This window comes from Penicillium cataractarum (genome assembly GCF_028827025.1).
Source record: "Penicillium cataractarum strain IBT 29864 chromosome Unknown utg000008l, whole genome shotgun sequence".
NCBI lineage: Eukaryota > Fungi > Ascomycota > Eurotiomycetes > Eurotiales > Aspergillaceae > Penicillium > Penicillium cataractarum.
This window is the reverse complement of record NW_026622744.1, coordinates 290,334-308,293: the sequence shown is the minus strand read 5'-3', so window position 1 is coordinate 308,293 and position 17,960 is coordinate 290,334. Positions and strand designations below refer to the sequence as shown.

The 17,960-nt window shown below is 49.3% G+C and overlaps 8 protein-coding genes across 8 annotated transcripts; 3 read left to right on the top strand and 5 right to left on the bottom strand.

The window, feature by feature from the left end:
* Positions 1–1,681: 1,681 nt before the first annotated feature.
* On the top strand, positions 1,682–2,902 carry N7496_009227 (FAD-dependent oxidoreductase; the record flags this gene model as incomplete). Its single annotated transcript, XM_056702141.1, has 3 exons — positions 1,682–2,059; positions 2,143–2,540; positions 2,617–2,902. The coding sequence occupies 3 exons, from the start codon at positions 1,682–1,684 to the stop codon at positions 2,900–2,902; spliced, it is 1,062 nt and encodes a 353-aa protein (XP_056551141.1).
* A 273-nt stretch (positions 2,903–3,175) lies between these two features.
* Positions 3,176–3,751, bottom strand: N7496_009226 (S-(hydroxymethyl)glutathione synthase; the record flags this gene model as incomplete). The annotated part of the gene is made up of 1 exon (XM_056702140.1): positions 3,176–3,751. One exon carries the CDS (start codon positions 3,749–3,751, stop codon positions 3,176–3,178), a length of 576 nt encoding a protein of 191 aa, XP_056551140.1.
* A 1,222-nt stretch (positions 3,752–4,973) lies between these two features.
* N7496_009225 (IQ calmodulin-binding motif protein) lies at positions 4,974–6,526 on the top strand (the record flags this gene model as incomplete). The annotated part of the gene is made up of 5 exons (XM_056702139.1): positions 4,974–5,018; positions 5,086–5,160; positions 5,228–6,031; positions 6,093–6,238; positions 6,283–6,526. The coding sequence occupies 5 exons, from the start codon at positions 4,974–4,976 to the stop codon at positions 6,524–6,526; spliced, it is 1,314 nt and encodes a 437-aa protein (XP_056551139.1).
* Positions 6,527–7,269: 743 nt separating this feature from the next.
* Positions 7,270–8,787, bottom strand: N7496_009224 (3-Oxoacyl- synthase III; the record flags this gene model as incomplete). Its single annotated transcript, XM_056702138.1, has 3 exons — positions 7,270–8,155; positions 8,219–8,521; positions 8,594–8,787. 3 exons carry the CDS (start codon positions 8,785–8,787, stop codon positions 7,270–7,272), a joined length of 1,383 nt encoding a protein of 460 aa, XP_056551138.1.
* A 935-nt stretch (positions 8,788–9,722) lies between these two features.
* On the bottom strand, positions 9,723–10,427 carry N7496_009223 (rhamnogalacturonan acetylesterase; the record flags this gene model as incomplete). The annotated part of the gene is made up of 1 exon (XM_056702137.1): positions 9,723–10,427. One exon carries the CDS (start codon positions 10,425–10,427, stop codon positions 9,723–9,725), a length of 705 nt encoding a protein of 234 aa, XP_056551137.1.
* A 1,283-nt stretch (positions 10,428–11,710) lies between these two features.
* Positions 11,711–13,113, bottom strand: N7496_009222 (alcohol dehydrogenase; the record flags this gene model as incomplete). Its single annotated transcript, XM_056702136.1, has 7 exons — positions 11,711–11,763; positions 11,818–11,956; positions 12,028–12,062; positions 12,118–12,540; positions 12,597–12,677; positions 12,746–12,858; positions 12,938–13,113. The coding sequence occupies 7 exons, from the start codon at positions 13,111–13,113 to the stop codon at positions 11,711–11,713; spliced, it is 1,020 nt and encodes a 339-aa protein (XP_056551136.1).
* Positions 13,114–13,889: 776 nt separating this feature from the next.
* On the bottom strand, positions 13,890–15,811 carry N7496_009221 (Zn(II)2Cys6 transcription factor; the record flags this gene model as incomplete). The annotated part of the gene is made up of 5 exons (XM_056702135.1): positions 13,890–14,044; positions 14,097–14,196; positions 14,261–14,370; positions 14,430–15,102; positions 15,158–15,811. 5 exons carry the CDS (start codon positions 15,809–15,811, stop codon positions 13,890–13,892), a joined length of 1,692 nt encoding a protein of 563 aa, XP_056551135.1.
* Positions 15,812–16,706: 895 nt separating this feature from the next.
* On the top strand, positions 16,707–17,794 carry N7496_009220 (uncharacterized protein; the record flags this gene model as incomplete). Its single annotated transcript, XM_056702134.1, has 3 exons — positions 16,707–16,773; positions 16,842–17,214; positions 17,272–17,794. The coding sequence occupies 3 exons, from the start codon at positions 16,707–16,709 to the stop codon at positions 17,792–17,794; spliced, it is 963 nt and encodes a 320-aa protein (XP_056551134.1).
* Between the last annotated feature and the right edge of the window lie 166 nt (positions 17,795–17,960).

Sequence of the window (17,960 nt, the reverse complement as noted above, 5' to 3'; positions counted from 1 at the left end):
AGAACAGAGATATCGTCGTCATGGTGTTTGTAGGAGGAGTCCTATTACCAAGCAATGGCAAAACTGTATGAGCAAATTGGGTCTAGATGATGGGGGCAAACAGCCAATGTGAGATGCAATGTACGAGGGCTATGAGCGCTCGCTATTGGGGGGAGGGGCAGGGGCCAAATGGGGAGATAGAGGAGGGATAGGCAACAAGATGTCCAAGGACTATTGACCAATAGAACACTGATCAAGTCATATCGCATGGCAGGATGCGATCCGACCGGAGGTCGACAAACCGCAAAAGAAGGTTGTCGGCTGGGGCCGCAACCATGTGGTCGACAACGTTAGGGAGGGACCGCAGTGGCCCACGCCAAACGCCGCCAAGACGCGACTAACGAGTCAAGGAAGATCATCCTGGAGCGAGTTGGAGGGTGGGGGAGAGGACCGAAATCATAGTTAAACAGATAAACTTCAATAGTGTCAAACAGTATGGTTGGGGCAAATATTGGAGTGAATTCTATCTCGTCGATATGGAGGAGATGGAAAGATGGTAGATAACAGGGGGGCAACTGGCTGAAAAAGGAGGGGTGAACTTTACCTGCAACGGAAATGGTGGAGAGTCTATGGGCTTGTCGCCAATAGATGAGAGAACGGGAGAATTCAGATGCTGCTGCTGCTGTTTTTGCTGATGTTGAAATCGGTGTGCATCATTCTGGCTCTCGTCCTCGTCCCACTTCATCACGTCGTGGATTCCGGTAGAATCCGGGCTTAGACCAAGCGTGTCCGAGTTGGCGGCGGGTTTGGCCAGATCAAACAATGGCCCATACCCCAATCACGACGCTCGACTGCCAGTAGTCGACCGCATCGAGAATTGGGAATCAATGAGGGGGGCCCAGATCTCAAACCTCAAACGGCGGATCCGACGCGTGAAGCCGATCGAATGGGGATGTCCCGCACGTACCGCCAGCCAAAGGAGCCCAAAAGGTTGGGGGCGGGAGTGACGGATGATGGCCGATCGCAGTCGGGTTATTGCGACTCTCTTAGCCTGAGAAGATCCTCAGAAACAGTGGATGAATCGATGAATCGGGGTTTGATGGAAGTGGACTCTTGAACTGCAGGGGGGGGGAGGGGCTGATGGGGAGAGAAGACAAATGAGAGTGAGAGAAAGGAGGAGAAAAGCAGAAAAGACGATCGTTTCCAACTCAACTGACGAGTTCTCTGGGCGGGTTGACCCGCCACGCTTGGCATCAGAATTCATCAAGAGACTCCGCTTGGGCGGTTCGGAGCGCCTTTTTATCTTAATTAAATTAAATTTCTCAGATAAGGATACGTACTTTGGATTCCTCAAACTCCAATTTAATGGAGCAATTGCCAGACTCTCAGAATGCAGCACGACATCACCATCCCTGCCCATAGAGCATCAAAGGCCTACTGACATACTCGACATATTTGAAACACTCGGCATATTCTTTCGAAGGATCCATTGGCTCAATACCAGAGTCCTAGGGTATTCCAACGCAGACGCAACAGCTTATAGCAACAATCTGTCCTCCTTTTCCTAGGGCAATTCCACTGGGAAAGCACATGGACCGACCTATCGCTTCAAGTACAGCAGTACAACTATCCAGCCCTTGAACACCATCGAGTTTTTTTTGTTCTCAAGTGTTGAGTTTAACAGACGGTCCATCTCGTCATCATGGGTGAATGTGACCATTCTACCAACGATATTCCGGTGCCTTTTGCCCAGCGCCCGATCATTATCCTGGGCGCCGGCATCATCGGATGTGCCGCCGCTCGCCAGTTGCTGCTCAAGGGCTTTGAGGTCAACCTTGTCGCTGAGTTCCTACCTGGGGATCAAGATATTCATTACGCCTCTGCATGGGCAGGTGCTGCCTGGCATGCAGCAGGGGGTATCACCCCCGACCAGCGCTATATTCAGGCTGTCACCCATCGTATCCTGCTCCAGATGGCCCGGGAGCCAGAATCGGGAGTCAGTGTAGTTGATGCTCGAGAGTACCTTGAACAAGAACCGATTCCGAATTCTGCACTCTGGGGAAAGACCGTGGTGTCCAAGGTCAGTCTCCTTACTAACATCAGCTGCTCTTAAAAGACGTTATCCCCTAAAACGTTCAGCCACTGACCCTATCGTGTATCCAGTTCCGGAACTTATCCCCAGAGCAATACCCATCTGAATTTGCCTGTGCCTGGGCATATGAGACGCTTGTTACCGACCCCACTCGACACATGCCTTACCTCAAGAGGCAGATTCAAATGCTAGGCGGTCATTTCATCCGCCGCAAAGTCGACTCGCTGCACGAGTTGTACGACATGTTCCCTGATTCTCGAATCTTCATCAACGCCAGCGGGCTAGGCAGTAAAACTCTTGCGGATGTTCTGGACGATCGGTGTTTCCCTGAACGGGGCCAAAACGTCTTCCTTAGAACCGATCGATGCCTGACCATGTACTTTCGCAATGGTCAAGAGTATACCTATGTCATTCCCCGGCCACACTCTGGGGGTGTAGTATTGGGTGGCGTCAAGCAGCAAGATAACTTGTAAGCAAGCACCGTCAACAAATGGCCCGAGATCCATTCCTCTGGCTATATCCTAACTTTCTTCATCCTGTCTCAGGTCCCCCGATGTTGATCTCGAGATTGCTCGAGACGAAATCGCCCGCGCACATCGATTGGCTCCTGATATCGTCCCCGCCAATCCTCCTGAAAGCGCCATCAGTCATATCATCGGTATTCGCCCCTCTCGAAAAGGAGGGTTCCGGCTAGACTCTGAGGTGCAAGGATCACGAACCCTACTTTCGGCGTATGGCTTTGGAGGCGGTGGGTATGCATTTTCTTACGGCGTTGCCGAGGCACTGGTCAAGATGGTGGAGCAGGCTGAGCGCGACAATGTCATTGTGTAGGTCCTGGTTGGGCTGGCACTCACGCCTCTAGTACTCGCTTTGCCTTGGAAGTAAGGCTTTGATGGAAGGAATCTCTACAAACTACGAAATTTCTTGTCTTATTGAATTGTGTTTGGTCTGAGACTACAGATGGCTAAAGTCAAAGTCTCCAAAAATCGAAATTTTTCTATGTGCAAACGCTAAATACAGTCCCTTTCCGACGACCAATTTTGCAGGCGTCAATGCCCATCACAAAAACCGAGTACTAACACATTGGATTTTTAAAAGGGTCATTCAAAGGTTGGCAAACTTCACACCGGCCTTTTGAGCAGTGAAAGTCGCAATCAGGTCCATCAAGGGTGGTGACAGGGCATCGTAGCTCTCGAGCCCAGCGGACTTGAACTTGGCACGAACCTCATCCATACCCTTGGGGTTGAAGCCCTGCTCAATGATCGAGGAGACGAAGCCGGCGAACTGGGGCTCTTGCCAACCCTTCTGGTCAGACAACTCCGCGTGAACAAAGTCCAGTCCGCGGAAGGGGTGGTCCTTCTCGATGCGACCAAACAGGTGGACACCGCAATCACGGCAGGCATAGCGCTGGATGACCGCAGAAGAGTCGACAATGGCGAGCTTCGACTCGTTGGCCTGGACACTGAGGTTCTCACGAGGGATGACGCCGACAATGGAGAACAAGGCGCCGCTAGGCTTCCAGCACTTGCTGCAGCCACAGGCGTGGTTGTGGGCGACGTTGCTCTTCAATGCGACGACGACTTGGTTGGATGGGCAGTGGCAGTGCAGAGAACCACCTGCAAAGTTCGGGTCGCCCCGAGCGATGCCGTTATCGATGAAAGGGTGGATAGAGGGGGCCATTGTGGTTGGATGTGTGTAGCTGAGAAGAATTTCTGAAGACAAGAAGTATCCACGAACACAAGATGGTTTTAATTGTTGTTCTTGTCCACTGTATTAGACATATCAACTTATATAAAGAAGTCATGACGGCCATATAGTCGATAGGGATGCCCCCTCATGGCTCCACTGGTTCCCCCTCACGAGGGGAGATCGGACCCGGAAGGGCGTCCCGGGTCAGCCCGGGCACTCTACCGATGAAGCCGCGATTCCTTACATTTCGTGGGTCCCTCGAAACTCATGAATAGGGTTTGTCATTTTGTCTCCGGGCGCAGCAGGAAGGTATCCGAGATAGGTTGCGGGGCGCGACTAAAAGTGGTAACCACATCCGCGGATGCCACATTCCATTGGATGACAGAGTTATATCCGCACATTGGAAGGTGGGGAAATTCTCCAATTGATAGCCATCGACTCATCGCAAGTGTGATCCAGATTTCCCTCCCCGCAATGGCGTGCGAGACTCACACGGATGTTGAATAGTTAGACGGGATGGCTCCGTCTATGTAGAAGTAGATGGAGCGACTCTTTTCTTGCCTATCAGGGAGACGCCGCAAGATAGTCGAGTGAGGAAGGGGCATGATCCACCATAGATATGAACATGAATCACATACCGCAGAGCTAGGATTTAGGTGAGTTGTCAGTTGACTTATGGAATCACATCATCATGTTCCAGGGCTTCATTTCTCTGGAAGACAAGGTTGTAGCTAGTCAACATTCGGGATTCGAGAAAGTGGGTTGAGCATAGAGCGACTATTTCGACCTCGCAGGAATCCCATAATGTAAGGAAATTTAAGGATTCGGAGCTCTTGTTCTTATACCGGATTCACCTGATATTCCCCAAGGTCCTCTAGTCCAGACAACAACCTTGGGGGCAAAGAGGAGCTAGTCAAGCGCATTGGGGGATTTTGTCGCCTGAAGCACCAGGCAATAAGGCAAGAGGCTCATCAGCCTTATCGCTTATCTTATCGCTTATCATCAATCTTATCGGCCCAAAATAAAAACAAGGAAGGCGAGAGCGAGTCGCTCACTGCCAAAAGCGCTACTTAACGCAGATTATACTTTTCTGCCCAAGGGAGAGTTATCTCATACTTCTCATATGCCAATAATGACGACAATTACCATCTCCCACCCACGCATACGACCACAAAGCTCTCCCAGCGCGCAACGGGGAGCTTGGACTGACGTCATGCCCCTTTCAGATCCGGAGGAACAAGCAGCGTGCACCATTCAGGTACGAACTTGGGAATAACCAAATGAAGTTATCTTCTCTGAACATGACTGACACCAAATGATATTAGAGAGTATATCGTGGCTACCGAACTCGTCGAGAACTTGAAGGATGTGGTCTGTCCGCCTCCACTCGGTGGCTGAATGTGAGAAAATTCTCTGTTGCAGGTTCTACTAGAATATATCACTAGCTGATATCGACGACACATTTAGACTCTCAAACCCCCTCACCAAGAACAGACTGATGATGATGATATCGAAAACGAGGCCGATCCTGCCCACAATATCAGCCCTGCGCGCAAGAAATGGCAACGAGCTGTCAGCGTTGCAATACAGGCTAGCGCAGACGGGGGGCCTTCAGTTGACCAGGAGGGTCATAACCATCCCGATGATCTTCAGAGCCTTCAAACTCCCACGTGTCCTTCAAAGACGATGGGCCTTGAATACTTTCTGGAAATGGTCGATTCGAAACACCGCCATGGGAGTCATCTCCGTACTTACCATGCTGCTTGGAAGAACTCTCCCTCCAATGAGAACTTCTTTTACTGGCTGGACTACGGCGAGGGCAAGGAGATTGAGCTTCCACAGTGCACACGTGAGCAACTTGAGAAAGACCAAGTCCGTTATCTATCCCCGGAAGAGCGATTCAACTATCTGGTCAACGTCGATGACACGGGTCTCTTGAGGTGGGCTAAGAACAATGAATTGGTAGACACTGATAACGAGCGCTACAAGGACAGCATTAATGGAGTAGTTCGTGTGGATGAGAATGTTCCTCGAAGTGGGGGTCGTCGTACCCAGGACCCAGCCTCCGCTCCGGTATTTGACCAAAGTACATCACGAGAATCATCTTCGCCTATTTCTCCCGTCAACGAAGAGACCAAAGATTCAAGTCCATCAACCCGTGAGGACTATGAACTTGGTAAGGCTGTCAACAAATTTTCCCGCATCCGGCCCGCAGTTGTCTACGACCATTTCGCTGGAAGTTTATCCATCAAGGATGGGATGTGGATATTTGTGAGTTTCTAAGAAGGCTCCGCAGATTTTCAGATTACTTTCTAACCTACCCTACTTTAAGGTTGCAGATACATCGTTTCGCATCTACATTGGAATCAAGGAGCCAGGGGCATTCCAACACAGTTCATTTTTACGAGGAGGCAGAATCTCTGCAGCGGGCCTGATTAAAACCAAAGATGGACAGATCCGAGGTCTAGCACCTTTAAGGTAAGCTTGTAGCTCACACAGATACCTCCAAAGCCTAACATCAGCAGTGGTCACTATCGCCCGCACCTTGCCAACTTCCGTGCCTTCCATCACTCGCTCCAAGAGCGAGGTGTTGACTTGTCGCGAGTATCGATGACCAAGTCATATGCAATTTTGGCGGGAATCGAAGGGTACACTACAGCCAAGCGCAAGGTCAAAAATTTCCATGAGAAGCTGGATGATGCCAAGCAAAAGCTTCATTCTATGCACCTACATACAGATGACACAAAGGGTGACGAAAAGCCTTGATCAGTGTTTTTATCGATTCCGGTGCTCGATTACCCTAATCTATCACTCCCATCACCCACTTTGGGTTACAACAATGCATTCGACATCCAGGCTGAATATTTCGAGTCCCATGCTGGTCTCAGCCGTGAATTATCGAGTCATATTGGAGTCTCTGTTCCGGGGAGCCTTTCCTAAGCGAGCCTACAGGACAAGCTCGAGCGGGATATTTCGAACAAGTCAAAAGGCTTCTAAAAGTATCAGAACCATTCTTCAGAGAGCAGTATTCCCGGCGTTTCCGTCCTGGAAAGGGCCATTGCTCAAGATGCGGACAGCACGTCTGAGCGAAGAGCAAAGGGTTCTGAGGCACAGCCCAAAAAGCCTGAGGGATCTTCTCGAATCCAAATTGCGTTGCGATACCATTCGCGATATGGCAAGATTTGGATACCTATTATTCCACTTCTTTATCTTCTCAAATGGCATCTAGATTGTCCAAAGACTGCATTCATGATCACAAGTCAATCGATTCGCGCTCAAAGAATGCTAAAGGGAAAATTGATGACTTCGACTCCTAATACAACATTTCAAAATCCAGTAACACCTGGCGTTTTCCTGGACTGAGATTTAGTAATCGATGTTATATTCAATGCCACTCTCATAAGTCTACGCCATATATTCAGCAGTCCTATAACACTAAACTCTAGTAGACGGATGGACCGCCCCGGAAATGAGGCACCTTCCATCACTCCTTGTTTTCCCTTATTTCTCTACATCCGAGCCGCCAGCTTTGCCTTGATCTCCCGAAGCGGATAGTCATGACGCTTGGTCTTGCTCCTGACGCTTTCACCGTCTTGAGGACTGATATAATGGGCTTCCACCGCAGGATTGTATCCCAATCCCGAGATCCGCTTCACCTCTTCGTTTGACACGGCGTGATTCACCTGGCCATCTGCACGTTTGTAGACAGTCACCACCACGGCTCCTCCTAATCCCAAATTATGTTGTAGAGCAACATCAGTGTTGGGAACCAGACGGTTATTTGCCCAACCACGGAGCTGCCACGTCAGTTCCGCGCATTGAGCAACTCCAGTAGCCCCAAGGGGATGTCCCTTAGAAATCAACCCACCGGAGGGGTTAATCACAGGCCCACGTCCACCGTATGTGATATCACCACGACGAACCATCTCGTGAGCCTTTCCAGGCTCAGAGAATCCAAGCGCATCTAGCAGCAGAAGCTCGTTCGTTGAGAAGCAGTCGTGGAGCTCGCACACTTTGATGTCCTTAATTTGCACCCCGGCCTCTTTCAGAGCCAACTTCGCTGCATCCCGTGACATGTTGAATCCAACGAGGTCGATAGCGCTTCCAGAGTACACCTCTGGTCCATCGGTCAGGAGTGCCTGGCCAGCTATCAAGATAGCCTGTGATCTCAGAGATGGCCGTGCGTCTAGGAAACGCTGCGACACGATGACAGCCGCGGCGGCACCATCACTAGTAGGGGAGCATTGGAGCTTTGTGAGAGGGCCATAGACCGGGGTAGAGTTGAGCACTTCATCCAAGGTGTAAGCTTGCTGGAATTGAGCGTAGGGATTCCTCTGGGAGTGTTCGTGTGATATGCGCGCAATCTCTGCAAAGTCTTCGGCCTTGGCCCCATATCTAGTCCAAAGTTAGCAAGGGTTGGATGGAATATCCTGAAGGGATCCTGGACATTGTACTGACTTCTGCATATATTCCTGGCCGGCATTTCCAAAGTATTGCGCATTTCGAGGGGCATCGTGCTTTCCAAAGGTATCCTCCATAAGTTTCGTAGAAGGGCCTAATGGGCTAGGTCGATCATCCCAGACACTTTTGATTGAGCCAGGTCGCATCTGCTCAAAACCGATGACCAGGGCGCAGTCAATAAGTCCGCCTTGGATGAGCCGACGAGCTGTATGCAGACCTGTACTGCCAGTTGCACAGGCTTGATTCAAGTTCAAGACGGGGCATCCTGTCATTCCTAGGTTGTAGACGATTCTCTGACCACTAGATATGCAGAAAATGCATCAGTAATGAACCATGCGCTCCGAGGGCCACGAGATATGATTCAAGTCATACCTGGTTGTATCTCCATAGCAATAGCATGCGATCACCTGTTGCACTTCATCGTAATTGATTTTGGCGTCTATCAAAGCTTTCACGGCAGCTTCATACCCGAGCTCGGGGTATTCCCTGGTCCGCCGAGGTTTGAGGAACTGAGTCAGCCCAACCCCAAGAACGTAGGCATTGTTCGAAGATGTTTGCGAGGTCATTGTGGAAATCAATGGTCAGGGTATTTGTTCAGAATTTTCTGGTCAGGGTTGGTATAAGTAGCAAATCACTCCTGCGCGTTGTGGTTACCGAAAGGTCCGAGGCACAAAGAATTATGCAGCTCTCGACCCCGCATTTTGAGTACAGCCGAGCTGCTCCCTAAAATGGAATGGCCGGGGTGTAGTGAATAATAATTTGAAAACTCGGCATTGTTTAAAACTTCATACAGCCTATATCGATCGTTGTTGCTCATTAGTAATTTGTTATCGCCGACGATTTACTTAGCTGCTGGGGCGGGTCCCAATCAACTGCCTCCACTTGGGTACTGGTGATGATCGGCCAGCCACCCGAACTCTCCAATATCATGTGCATTGCTTAATCGTAGCCTTTTCTGAATTTCAATTAAGAGGGTTATACACAAAGCAGACATCAAATAGGAGCCATTAGACCTCGGAAGTACGAGTACGTGCTATATCCTCGGGGTATTGCCTTGGAATTTTCAATGGCTCGGATTTCTACCTTCCGCGAAGGTCCCACAGTCAACGATATGTACGATCGGCTAATCTTCTTGGTAAGCTCATAAAAGATGAGTGTGGCCTCCATTTTGAATGTTCCATCTGCCATTGGTATCAACCATGTGACCTTCTCATGAGGTGTGATGGCTTCTCGGACATTGCAAAGATTGCGTATAATCCGATTATGCAGTTCATTGTACAGGTCTTTCTACTTTTCTGATTCTATCTTTGAATAGTCTCGATAAAAGAATTATGCAGGGTCTACTGACACTATTCTTAATGCCCTTGATCTCCATTTTCTTCCTTTGGAAATGTTTCGATTTTTGATTTGCGTACATTATCCAAATACAAGATTCACACGCTTGGATATAGTAACAGCCAGATGCTGATCAAAGATTCCACGTGCATCAATTCCGTTCGCTTCAAGGCCAGTAGTAAATACCCTGCTCAACATCCTTTCTCAAGGTCTTATCCACCCGAACGAAGCCATGTCCTTCCAGCTCGGGGAAATCACGCTGGATCAACTCGGCAACAATTCCACCGAAAACGATGCTACCCTCGACATTCAGATGAGTGTAATCGGTAGAAACCAAGTTATAGGTATAGGCATCGGTCGGCCCAATAGCATTCAGGTAGTCAGTGCTGGCTTTGTTGAGATTAATAAACGAGGCGCCAGTGTTGTGTGCGGCAGTGATGGTCGCCGCTGTTTGATTCGCGAGGTCCTGCTTGATCACCGGCTGTCCTGTTGAGTTGTCATAATTGCGCCTTGACAATGGTGTCACGAGAATAGGGGTTGCCCCTGCATGGACAGCTTCTGTCACGAATCTTTGTAGATTCTCGGTGTATTCGGAAAGCGAGATGTTTGCGGCCGCCTTTTGGTCATTATGACCGAACTGTATAGTGACGAATGGCTGGTACTCGTGGCTAACGTTTCGGACCCTCGCAAGTACGTTGTCCCAGTCACCACCAGCTCGAAAGCTGACTGTTGTTGCACCGTTATGCCCATAGTTGTGACCCGATGCCCCGTTGAACAGCGTAGTGTTCAGAAACCCATCTCCCCAGCCTCCTCCATTAGACGACTGGGTAGCCGTTGTGCTGTCGCCAGCCAAGACAAAGTAAGGGGGCATTTTTGGTGGCGAGGCAGGCAGTGCTTGCACTGGGAGAAGGTTTATAAAAAGTGGCAGAAGACCGATCATCCTTTCTTTTCGACATGTAATGTTTTCTTTCGATTTGAGGTGGCTTCAAGCCGTCAACTTTGAGGATATTTATGCTTCATCTTCTCGGCTTTCGAAAGTTGACGAATATGTTCACGGCATTTCAGAATTCTCGTAAAAAAAATAATTTCCACCAACAGAATAGCTTAGCATGTTCCGTTTTGCCAATTCTTCTAGACGATTGCGGGGTAATGACGGGATTTGCGCTGGTTTCACCCCAAGATCGCGGAGAAGAGAGATCGCTCGCGAAGAGATACCCCGAGAGAAGAGCGACAAATAGTAGGTACACCCTATTCTATCCTTATTTACTGCGTGCTGCTCAAATTCCAATTGGACTTACTTCCTTTTGTCCGGGATTTTAGCTAATTCTTGAATCAAAAGCCATTCGCGACAAAAAGGTCCGGCGTGGGGGCATTGACAGCAGGATAGTCTTGATCGGGGTGTAGAGCGATTCGTTACTTTCCGGATCAATGGAAGCTAGGTATTCCTCTCAAAAGAAACGTGGTTTCTGAAGAAAGATGGAGTGTCGAGGAACTATGTCAGATGTAACACCCGATCAGCTTCTGACATTTAGGTACTATATAACCATCCCTCGGTCGTTCTAGTCGTCTTTCAGACACTTTCAATGTTGACTCAAATTCACAATGTCCAATTAGTTGTACGATAAGATCGCATCTACCTTCTTATATGATTTCAAGTCTTACGTGCTATATGGTTCTTCTCCAAGGAACAGGTTTGACAGAAGATAACAACATATATATGGGTCCTAGTTCACGTTCGTAATCAAGGGCAGCATTGGAATAGTGCCTGCTTAAACGACCAAGAATTCAATAACTTTCAGTTGGAATGGTGGGGGTGAGTGGAGGAGGACTATCTATGCATTTCTAGGCCAGATATTGGAAACCTGACAAGAACGGTCTATGTTAACGAGAAGAAATTATTATTGCTAGTGACAACAAAGTGATCATTTGAATTCAATTTTATTCTTAACTAGCCGAGATTTTAAGGTTCTGGTATTGCAATTTCGTTGCATCTTAGGTTTGATTGAGCGCTACTTATTGAACCCTTACTGCCAACCGGGCTAGGTAATGATCGGCAATTGCGTGCCCCCGATAGGATCATACTTTTCTGGACACTTGCGATATTCTTTCAGCTGTGGTAGGTCTCTCTCCGTAATGGAAGTTTGCCAATGGCTCTTACTCCATTGTAATCACCGCGCGGAATCGAACGGAGCCCGAAATCATTGCATCTATTGATTTGTCAGAGACGCCGGTCAGAGATACCCCTCGGAATCTCAACTTACCAAATGCTTCATTAGCTTGATCAAGAGGGAATGTCTGAATCATACACTTGATGTCCTCCAATTCTGTGAAGCGAATGGTTTCCTCAGAATCAAGAGCATGCCCACTCGGCCATCCATGGACGGAAAGACCTCGGGTGACCTATAAATAATGGGATGTTAGGGACCTTGGTGGAATCAAAACTGGGGTATAGAAAGAGAGGAAAGACCCACCATAAGCCCTGAATCGAGAGGGATCTCACCCGGAACTAGACATAGTCAGCAACTGGATTTTGATTGGCCGTGAGTGATCAAGATACTTACTGGCAAGAATTAGGAGTTTGCCCAAAGGTCTAAGGCCCTTCAATAGAGGGGAAATAGCCCGGGCATTGGGCGCAGTAGCTACAATCAAAGAAGCACCTCCCAATTTCTGCAGAGCGGTTCCGACATCTTCCTTGCTTGTGTTGATGTATTCGTGGGCACCGAGGTCTCTTACAAATTTCTCCTTCTGATCATCGCGAGAAATGGCTACCACCCGGAAGCCGAAGCGATTTGCATATTGAATGGCGAGATGGCCGAGACCTCCAAGGCCCTGAACGGCAACAGTAGATCCAGGTTTGACACCCATTTGGCGCATTGAGTTGAAGACGGTCACGCCGGCGCAGAGAATCGGCGCATACTCGGCAGCTGAGACATGCGTGGGAATTCTGACTCCAGCCTCGCCACGGAGAATACAGTATTGAGCATCTAGAGAGTCAGGTATTTTCACCGTGGAAATGGGAAGATCATTTCTGATGGCTTACATCCGCCGTTTTGGGTTACTCCGTTGATGCTCTGATTGTCGCACATTTGGAAATGGCCCTGGCGACAGGAGGGACAAGTTCCTGGTGGAAACCAAATCAGTCATTGCTCTCCAAACCTCGGAGAATTTAGAGGATTGGGGGTGAGATACCGTCATGGCCGCCGTGCCATCCTCCACCGATACGATCGCCAACCTTCCAGTCCGAGACACCGTCACCTGTCGCCACCACGTGTCCAATAATTTCATGGCCCGGTACAATTGGACTGTATTTTATAGAGAGTCAGCCATTTCCATTCCAAAGGCCCTCCGTCAATGAGCTAATGGGAGACGGGAGAAACATACAATTTTCCACCTAGGCCATGAGCCTGTGAAACCGTGTCGGAGAAACAAACTCCGCATGCTTCCACCTTCACCAACACCTCGCCAGCATTCGGCATGGTCAACTCGACTTCTTCAATGGTCAGGGAGCCACCGGCCTCTTTGAAGGCGGCCCGTTTGTAGTGAGACGGCAGACTCATCGTGGTGGTGTTGAGAGATTGATTGTTGAGTGGCCTGGGTTAAGTGGGCGAGAGAAAGGCAAGAGATAGAAGGATTGATGGATGAAGGAAATTGAAAAAATGGGATACAAAGAAAGAATGCGGAGAGGCTCTTTATACGAGTTTGTTTGGATAATCGACTGCTGAGGCTAGATGGAGCACGGTGACTGTATTAATGCTTCGGGTTGACTGGAAGCTCTCCCGCGCTGCACAAGAGATCCAATCATGGCGAGTGGTGGCGGCATCACTCGAATCAGCATCCTATCTAATGCACAACAGGGTCCAAGAGCGGGGTTCAATAAATATTGGCATGTAGTATACATTTAGTCTGAGCATTTACTAGAAACGATAGAGCTTTCCATGATTGGTTGGATTGATTAGCAATCCACCCAAGATAACTTCCGGAAGGGTACTAGGGCACCCAGATCGTCACGCATTGGATGACACACAAGGCTATCGGAGATGTATGATAAACCCGGGCTTTCGGAGTTGCAGAATAAAACCGACTGATTATCGCAGAAACCAGGAATGGTGGCTATAGCCTCTCAATGATTTATCGCCACCTTACATGAGCTAGGAATTTTGTGGAATCTCCAAGATACTGTGCAAGGGATGCCAGAAGGTATTCCGCTTGATCACGGCATCATGGAGTGGGAAAAATATCAATATTGCTTCTGTTATTTCACGCCCAGAAATCGAAACGGCTATATAAATCCCGGTCGAGATGCACAGTCGCGATGAAATGCCACCGAGTTTCTTCAACTATCAGGGCTATCTACTTGGCCAAGTTCGGCCCACTGGCGCTCCAACTCTCGCTTGATCCACGAGGTGCGCCAGCCCAGGACTTCCTCCACGCGGGAAAGAAATTTCAATGAACCTTGCTGCTCCGTCCAATGCTTCAGACAATAGCCAACTGGACACGGAATTAGCCCAGAATCGGATTTGCAGGGAAAGGGAAGACCAACATCGATGAAGCAGATGGCATGCCATGAAATAGGCATTATGGACACTTTCATTTGACTGAGACAATCCAATGACACTCACGATATGGCTGGAAATGGTTCGCTATCAACATGTCAGTCATACGGCCAGAACAGCGATGATGGTGATGATGTGAGTCGACTCATACTTCTGACACCCGTCGCGAGCGAGCCATTTGGTAATCACTCATGGGTCGTGAACATCCCTCGGAGAAAGTTAGGAATATACAGGCAGCGTGGTAATACTGCATCCCAACAACTAGAAGCGCTGTGAGTAATCAAGGCCGTGGCGGGGGGATAGTTGCAAGGGGCACAAACCCGCTGGGGCCGACATCATCCATATTTCAGGAAATGGCCGATTCACAGTCACATCCGCGGGTTGATATCGAAGTGGCTGCCAGGTTGTTGGTTTTGCGCGGTGCCACTCATCAACCGCGTGGGCCACTCGGAGTCGTGCATCTTCATCCACGGGCTCCTGGGGCACAGTACGGCAAATTCGGAGAATATCCGCACAGTGGAAAATCACCATGTTTGCAAATGCAGCATCGTCAGTGCGTTGGAACATTGATGATCGTTCATAGTTTTGCAAGTCCAGCTGCAACGGGTGATACTGAACTACCGATGCGTAGATGGCCTGTCGCAGAAATTGCCAGCTGACAGCCTCTGCTAGTCCACCCGAGGATGCAGAGCGAGACATCAGGTTTATCAGACGATTGGATCCTAAGAGGTGGAATTGCGGGTCGGTGCTGTTTTCCAGTTCTTCATATATCCGTAACAGCACTACTGTGACCAGCAGATTCTCGTCATAGGTCTGCTCAGGCCGGTCTAACGCCGGGATAAGCAGCTCCAGGCATTGGCCGTGATATTCTGAGGCCTCCCAGTCGCTCTGGTTATTGAGAATTGCGTCATGCCGAGCTGCGAGAGCCATCACTGCTTTAAGTAGCATGGGGACCTGTAATGCCCGACGGGGAACATCCGTGCTAAAATGGCACTGGGGGTCGCAAATGTCTGCCTAGTCAAGGACATATGTCAGAGCAAGGTTATACTTTAGACAGACGAATGTAACAGCTTACCCACGGGGCAATCCGCTGAATGAAATTACGCATCAGAGACGCTTCTCGGTGTGATAGGGCAGGCGGCCCGTCAATCGTAGGAGGGGAGATGGCGCAGCTTCTATATATCTGCTGCTGAGGGGAAAGTTCATTGGAATGCAATTTTCCTGATCCCGGAGTACTAATCCCCACGTCGAGGATATCTGGAACCCCGTCACGGTGGGGTTCCCAAGGGGAGTCTGGTGATAATGGTTTCATCGCGGTCACGGTCGGGTTATCTGGAACAGAATGTTCCCCTTCGGCTTCACCCTCGACATCATTACAGGCTTCAAGTACAAACGTCACTGAAGGCATAGAAGTCAGCCTCGGCATTTCTGTACGGATATTACGTTCAAATCGCTCTGTACAGAACTTACTAGGCTGAGATGTATCCACCCAGACTTGATCCTCATCCCAATCTAGGTCGAATCGTGCAGATGTACCACTGCTCTTCTGATAAACATGACGAACGGTTTTGAAGTGGAAAGGAGGATCGAGTTGACACACTCGTCCCTGGCGCTCGCAGGGCGCACAGGACGAGGCCCCCGGGGGAATCACACAGCGGATGTGACGATACCGACACCGTTCACAGCCTTTGCCCACTCTCATTTCATGTCCTCATATCCTCATGGGAGCAATTGTTGGACTTTTTGATCAAGTTGTAAAATTCTCATCCCCACACCTTCGCCTGGAGCTCCTTGACTCGTCCGAGTTGACGTTGAAGTTTGAACAAAAGAAAATGAAAGTTGAAGTTGGGGATTTCCCCGCATTTGCTGACTCAGCAAGGGTCTTGTCTCCAAATGTTGAGCTTCACTTTTGTTTTGATCCTTCAACCTGCTCACTTGAAAGTCTTCTTCTATTCAACTGAATAATGTCTTATCCCTTGTCGCCAAGGTCGTCCACGTGTCGGACCAATGTCGGCTCTTCCTTGCTTGCCCGGGGCTCCCCGCATGTCGCTTGGCCGCAATAGTGGAGTGTCCAATTCTGCTGCCTGCCAATCGGTTGCAAAAATAGAACTTGGTCTATCCCGGGACCAGGCGTGTGCCGAACGATTGATATGTTCCACTTTGGTCAATTTCATTCAAGAGCTGACATATTCTGAGCGAAAAAGAACAACCGATTTCGAAACGAGAAGCCCCGACCGATAAATCCCTCCAATTTTTCTCTAGCTCGGGAAAATGCGATCACTACATGGCCCAACACGGCAAACAAGGCCGATCGAGGAGTGCACTTGTGGAGTGCGGCAGTGTTTTTTTTTCGTGCAGAAAACCCCGGACGCCACCCAATGATAGCATTCCCAGCCTCGCATCAGTAACAACAACTCCTCCGGCTTGGTGTTTAACAGCTATAGTGGGTCGCAATGGCCGAGCTTTAGTGCCGTCCATGCAATCTTGGAACAGATCGACTCCGCCTCAGTGCTATCTAATATAACAACGATATCCCGCATGCTGTTGCCTGAGGGAACGAAATACGGACTTGCCTCTGAAAATTCTCAGTTGCGCAGATGCTGATTCACCTCCTGGCAATCTTTGCCACGCTGTGGCAGTTGGTAATCGCCGACTCGAACAACTGTATGGGAGCCAAACTCACATAAATCTATTCTATACACTCGAACCACTCTGCTGACCCATAGATTCAGGCTCAAACAGTGTCACCATCTCCAGTCAAAGCGATGCCAACAACCTGGCCAACTGCGACACTGTCGATGGTAGCGTCACCATCGCGTCATCTGCTGGTGGGACGCTCACGTTCAACAATGTTGAGGAGATCAAGGGATCTTTCACCGTAGAAGGTGTTTCAGGACTAACCGGTCTGATCATGCCTGATCTTGACACAATCAAGGGTGCGTTGACGTTGGACAATCTGGGATCCTTGACCAATTTGACAATGAGCGCCTTATCCGACGTTGCCTCTGGAATTACTATCACGGGCAACTCCAAATTAAAGACTCTCAGCTTGGCGAACCTGGAAAAGGTTGAGGGTCAATTGAAACTGACCGGGTCGTTCACCAGGTAAGCTCCAAGCATGTTGTTAGTGGTGCAAGTATGGACCTGACGATTCAATCTTAGCGTCTCACTACCGTCACTTGAAGAAGTTCAGGGCGAAACAACCACTCAAGGCTCAAAGTCGATGTCCTGCAGTGCCCTGAACACTCTCCAGTCTCAAGGTGTATATCGTGGGAGCTACTCATGTGTAGCCTCAGGCTCAAACAGTTCCTCGCTTAGCCCTGCTGCTAAAGCTGGCATTGCCGTCGGCGTCATCGTGGGAGTACTGCTGATACTCTTTTTCCTATGGTACTTCCTACGGGGGCGCCGGAATCGGAAAAATCGTAACATTCCACCGATGGCTTGGCTCTCGCCTTCAACGGTAGATTCAGATGAGAAGCAACCCAGTTCCCATGATAATTTGACGCCGTTGCCGAGTTTGAAGCCTCCTGTCCCAAGGAAGCCCGTTGGCCCTCCGGCCGCGCAGCTGGATGGCCGGTCAATCTACGAAGTGCCGACAACCTCGACTCCCGTTCGTGAATACCACGAATTAGATGCGGGTCCGGTTCTCAGTTCACATCAAAGACCAATTCACTCGGAGGCGTGAAAGAGAGAAGTTCGAGCCATCAATGAGTGTCATATCCCAGGATTATCACGGATAGACCCTGCCGTCCGCGGGCAAATTAACTCACTTAGCCAAAATCTATATGATGTAAATATCTACTGAGCAGACATATACAGAACATCACTGATACGTGAAATTACATTTCTCA